General features: G+C 31.8%; 1 protein-coding gene across 1 annotated transcript; it reads left to right on the top strand.

The window, feature by feature from the left end:
- Positions 1 to 229: 229 nt before the first annotated feature.
- On the top strand, positions 230 to 4227 carry LOC101206777 (L-ascorbate oxidase-like). Its single transcript, XM_011661793.2, has 4 exons — positions 230 to 736; positions 831 to 1043; positions 2732 to 2929; positions 3053 to 4227. Exons 1-4 carry the CDS (start codon positions 338 to 340, stop codon positions 3869 to 3871), a joined length of 1629 nt encoding a protein of 542 aa, XP_011660095.2. The 5' UTR covers positions 230 to 337; the 3' UTR covers positions 3872 to 4227.
- Positions 4228 to 5596: the final 1369 nt, after the last annotated feature.

Raw genomic sequence — 5596 nt, 5'->3', positions numbered from 1 at the left:
ATACATTTTAATTAAAAAAATTAAACATCCAAACAAACTTCTACATTTAAATCTCTCTCTAGGTTCTCAATATCCATCATATAAACGTCAAGTTTTCCATAGAAGAAAAAACCTTTAGAACTATAAAACCAATAAAAAAAAGTATCAAACAAATGAAGACAAAAGAAAAAATAAGTTGACATAAATTTGTATTATCAAAACCTCACAAAATTTCATTATAAATTAAGGAGGAGCCGTTGGTAAATTGCAGTGGTATCTTCCACAAACTTCCCACTCCCAATTTCCTCTTTTTTGCTCATTGCATTATTATTCTTCCCTTCCATCTCTTTACCAAGAGATGGCAACAAAAGTTGCAAATCAGCCATTGTTTCCTATGCCTTTTCCAGCCATGTTCTTTCTTCTGTCAATCATTTTTGGGTTTGGAATAACTCTCTCTGATGCTGTTTCCCAAACTAGACACTACACATGGGAAGTTGAATACATGTTTTGGTCCCCGGACTGTAAAGAAAACCTCGTCATGGGAATCAACGGCCAGTTTCCCGGGCCAACTATTAGAGCCAATGTTGGTGACACTGTGGTTGTAGAGATGATTAACAAGCTCTCCACTGAAGATGTTGTCATTCATTGGCATGGAATCCTACAGAAGGGAACTCCCTGGGCCGATGGCACTGCTTCCATCTCGCAGTGTGCGACTAACCCAGGCGAATCCTTCACTTACCAGTTCGTAGTAGATAAGGTGAGAAGGTTTCGAAATGTCGATGCTGAATAAAGTGACATAAAATATAATCTCTAACAAAATTTATTTGTTTTGTTGAACTTGCGTTTGGCAGCCTGGGACATATTTCTATCATGGTCATTTGGGTATGCAGAGAGCGGCTGGGTTATATGGATCCTTGATAGTGGATCCAGAAGAAGGAGAGAAAGAGCCGTTCCATTACGACGAAGAAATCAACTTGTTGCTTAGTGATTGGTGGCACGAAAGCATTCTAAAGCAAGAAATTGGCCTTAGCTCTAGCCCAATGCGTTGGATTGGTGAACCACAGGTAGTTTAAGTTATATCTTTATCTCCTAATTATGTTTGGACTAACCATCAAATATGATATTTTCTTAAATTATACTGAATATTCATGAGATGTGAGGTAGGTTTTCTATACTCTTCTCTAACAAAACTTTCATTTATATTCCCTCTATTTATTTTGAAAATTATTATTATTATATATATACACCTTTGAGAGTGTTTTTATTTCTACAAGTTCAAAAATATGAATATTGGCATCATGGTCAAGGTTTAAAAATTAAGTCCTACTTTAACCAAAAAAAAAAAAAAAAAAAAAAGGAAGAAGAAGAAGAAATTAAAGAAAGAAAGAATTATGGAGTTTGTTTCAATATTATATTTTAGGATATTTTTTGAAGGACAGTGTTTAAATTAAAATTTTATGTATAAAAATAAAGCATATCTCAAATGAAAAGAGAGATAATTGAAACATTTGTGTAGGATTCTTTTGTTAAATTTTTACAACAAAATCTACTTTTACAAATTTATTTATCAAAACTTTGATTTTGTATATCTAAATGGTAGATTAATAAAATTAATGAAGATAATTATTTGTGAAAATAATATTATAAGCTTATATTTTTTTTAAAGCAAAAAATAAAAGTATTGTTAGGTAGCAATTTGGTATAATTATACTTTATTATTAATAATTATCTAACTAAACTAATGTTAGATTTTTTTGTCGAAATGGTATAATTATACTTTTAATAATTATTTCTTAATATTCAAAATGTTTGCTGCTTTAACTACAAACAAACAAAAATGTCCACAAAATATTCTCTCAATGGCATTTTAAAAACAAAACTTCCTTAGACAAAAAAATAACTAAAACATTTTATAAAATTAGATTGTTTTCAAATATAACAAAATAAACAAAAATATTTATAAATATAGCAAAATATCATGGATAGTTGTCTATGACTGAAAGCCCATGAAATTTTATTGTATTTATAAGTATTTTCAACCGTTTTACCATTTAAAACAATTTTCCAATAAAATTCAACGTCAAAATTACATAACGGAGTGAGTTTGATTCATTGACATTCACATTACTTTTATCTCTAAAAATTGAAATTGATTTAAATCTCTTACTCTACACTAAAAACACAAGATAGCTCAAACTATAAGAGTTCGAACACGTTTAGTTTTTTTTTTTTTTTTTCCGTTAAAAGAAACAACAAATCAAACATATATGTCTCTTTTTGAGACACATAAATAACATAAGGTATAATTTCTACCAAAATAAAACATATTGAGGAAAGTAATATTGTCCCTCTTATAAATACCTTACTTGCTTGAAACATGGTTTTTGTTATACACATAACAATTACTTTTTATATTAGACATTGTTTCTTAAACTTTTTTGCAAACTTCCAATTATCATTGTTGAATTATTTTTTCTAAAAAAAAACATTTTATATTATTTTCAAAAGTTACCATAATATCCTTAGATGAAATCTCACCATGTAATGAAGTTAAAAAAAGTAAAAAGAATTGGAAATTAAACCAACCTAAATAGAAGATAAAGTGTCGTAAGGGTTTTGATTTGGTTAATTGGATTTAGGTAAATTATTTTGTTAGGGATATAATTATTGTACTTTCTCTTGTTGATTCTATTAATGCTATTTGAGAGGTTTAATTAAATGTATTTTTATGTCCCCTTCTTCTTGTTCAAAGTCCATACTCATAAATGGGAGAGGGCAAAGCAATTGTTCAATTGCAGCTAAATACATGAACATGAAGAAAATGGAGCAATGTAAGTTGAGTGGAAGTGAACAATGTGCACCTTTTATCCTCGAAGTCAAACCCAATAAGATTTATAGGATTAGAATTACAAGTACCACTTCACTCTCTGCCCTCAACTTTGCCATCGGGGTACGTAACTATCTCTCTCTTTTTACTATGTGTATTAAAACTAAAACGTCAAATTCAACTTGCTAATTATTCAGAATTTATTTATTTTTAAAATTGTATAGTAATTTCTTTTTTCTTCTTCAGAAGCACAAACTATTAGTGGTAGAAGCCGACGGCAACTACGTTCAACCATTTCTAACTTCCGACATCGACATTTATTCCGGCGAATCTTACTCCGTCCTCATCAACACCGACCAAAAACCATCGGAGAACTACTGGGTTTCCCTCGGTATCCGCGGCCGTGATCCCAAAACCCCTCCAGGCCTAACAATCCTCAACTACCTCCCCAACCCCGTCTCCAAATTACCCACTTCTCCGCCACCCGAAACCCCCAAATGGAACGATTACGACCGAAGCAAAAACTTCACATTCCAAATCTTAGCTGCCATGGGCAGTCCAAAGCCACCGCTAAAATCCACCCGCCGCATCTTCCTCCTCAACACCCAAAATAAAATGAACGGCGGATACACAAAATGGGCAATCAACAACGTCTCTTTAGCCCTCCCCTCAACGCCGTACCTTGGCGCCATTAAAATCGGGCTAAACCACACCTTCGACCAGAATCCCCCACCGGAAACATACCCAGAAGACTACGACATCAACAAGCCACCACCGAACAGAAACACCATCACCGGAAACGGCGTTTACCGGTTCCAAATAGGGGAAATCGTGGATGTTGTTCTACAAAATGCCAACACATTGAACGACAAGCATAGCGAGATTCACCCTTGGCATTTACACGGCCATGATTTTTGGGTTTTGGGGTATGGAGAGGGGAAATTTTCCTCTGCTGCGGATGAGACGAAATTGAATCTAAAGAACCCGCCGTTGAGGAATACGGTGGTGATTTTCCCATTTGGGTGGACGGTGCTTCGATTTGTGGCGGATAATCCAGGGGTTTAGGCTTTTCATTGCCACATTGAACCTCATTTGCATATGGGAATGGGGGTTATATTCGCCGAAGGAGTTCATAAGGTTGGGAGAATTCCGACGAACGCTATGGCTTGCGGTGGCACTGCGAAAGCGCTTATTCGGAACCCCACTCAAAAGCCCTAGAATTGAAATCCCTAAAATACTCCTGAAAAAGCTATAGAAAATGTGGCTATTTAGGGTTTGTTGAAGTAATTTACTCTATTCTCTTGTTGTGTTATTTGCTAGCACTCTTCTTTCTTGGTTAAATTATGAATGGGGTGTTTGTATTTTGGAGTTTGTTCCATTTTAATTCTCCATTTTTAATAAAGTTTTAAATTTAGTCTCAACTGTTTATTCATTTGTTCACATTTAAATAATTAACTTTTGGACATAACCTTTTGGTTTTTGAAAGACTTGTCCCTTTCGTTTCAGTATTCCTTGGTTTTCACTTGTGCGATTTGAATCCAGGACCTCTTGTCCACACGAACATACAGGTGCCAGTTGAGCTAAACTCATGTTGGCTATAATGAATATTGTTGAGTTATATGCTATTTGATGTTAATTGATTAGTCATTCATTACTAATATGTTGAATGTTGAGATCAGAGATTAGATGTGTTAAACTGAAATTATAACATTAAATAATTGTTTTACCTTTTATGATAATATTAGATTGATTATGAAAGCTTATGATTTTGCTTAATGCCTTATTCTTAAGATAGTTATCACTTAATTTAGAAAAAAATATACGATATATAATACAAAACTTTAATTTTGAAGAATACAATTGAAAATTGAAATGTACATGACGTGCGCCTTTTTTATTCCTTTGCCCGTGATTTCGTGATATGTTATGATTTTCAACGTAGTATTATGAACGTATAAGACCTTTGTAAGGTGACTAGATTTGTGAAACACAATTTATTTTGCAAAGTTGGATATTATGTTAGATTCTAATTGAATGGCAACATTTGTTTGCTGAAGAATATTAAACCAAAATTTTCCTATATCAATGAAATTTTTATTCATAATATCTCCAATTAGTTGTATCCTAATGGAACATTTATATCTAATAAATATTTATTATATTTATTTAATAAAATTATATCCTAAATTATATTTAATAAATGTTTATATATTTATTTTTTAGAACTTCGAAAATAAATATTTATCTAATACATAACATTTATTTTATTTTTATAAGATCTCGGAAAAACATATGTTTAATAAAGTTTCTAAAATATCTTTATTCCTTTTCATTATTTTAAACTTGTATTAAACTAATTATATTTATCATTAATAAAATTTTAATTAATATTTTAAAAAAGCTATCAAAATATTTCATTAATAAACTTTACAAAACAATAAATATTTTGTTATTATATGAATATTTTAAACCCGTTTTATTAGATCAAGTTTCATTTATCTAAAATATTTCGTTTGCTAATTTTTTAGGGTTTGTTCTACCAAAACCTTCAACTTCTTCAAATCAACTTCAAAACCTTGAAAACCTTCAATTTCTTCCTCCTACGTCAATAATAGTTGGAAGGTCGAGTTGCGTCAAAGAATCAATCGTTTGGGCAGTAGGGTACAAAATATCAATGAGGCGTTGGTGAGTTCTGATTTCAAAATGGAATCTTGCATTCTGATGGACATGAGGGGATTTAAGAACACAAAAAATGCATTCTTTTGTATGTAATGGCACAAGACCCATGAT

Source organism: Cucumis sativus, chromosome 1 (genome assembly GCF_000004075.3).
Source record: "Cucumis sativus cultivar 9930 chromosome 1, Cucumber_9930_V3, whole genome shotgun sequence".
Taxonomy (NCBI): Eukaryota; Viridiplantae; Streptophyta; class Magnoliopsida; order Cucurbitales; family Cucurbitaceae; genus Cucumis; species Cucumis sativus.
The sequence above is the reverse complement of the archived record's forward strand: the minus strand, read 5'-3'. Positions and strand labels throughout refer to the sequence as shown.

Excerpts from the sequence above, each read along its gene's own strand:
- LOC101206777 (XM_011661793.2), top strand. The coding sequence starts at position 338 with ATGGCAACAAAAGTTGCAAATCAGCCATTGTTTCCTATGCCTTTTCCA. Across the intron at positions 737-830 it reads ACCAGTTCGTAGTAGATAAG|CCTGGGACATATTTCTATCA; the intron begins GTGAGAAGGTTT and ends TGCGTTTGGCAG. Across the intron at positions 1,044-2,731 it reads GTTGGATTGGTGAACCACAG|TCCATACTCATAAATGGGAG; the intron begins GTAGTTTAAGTT and ends TCTTGTTCAAAG.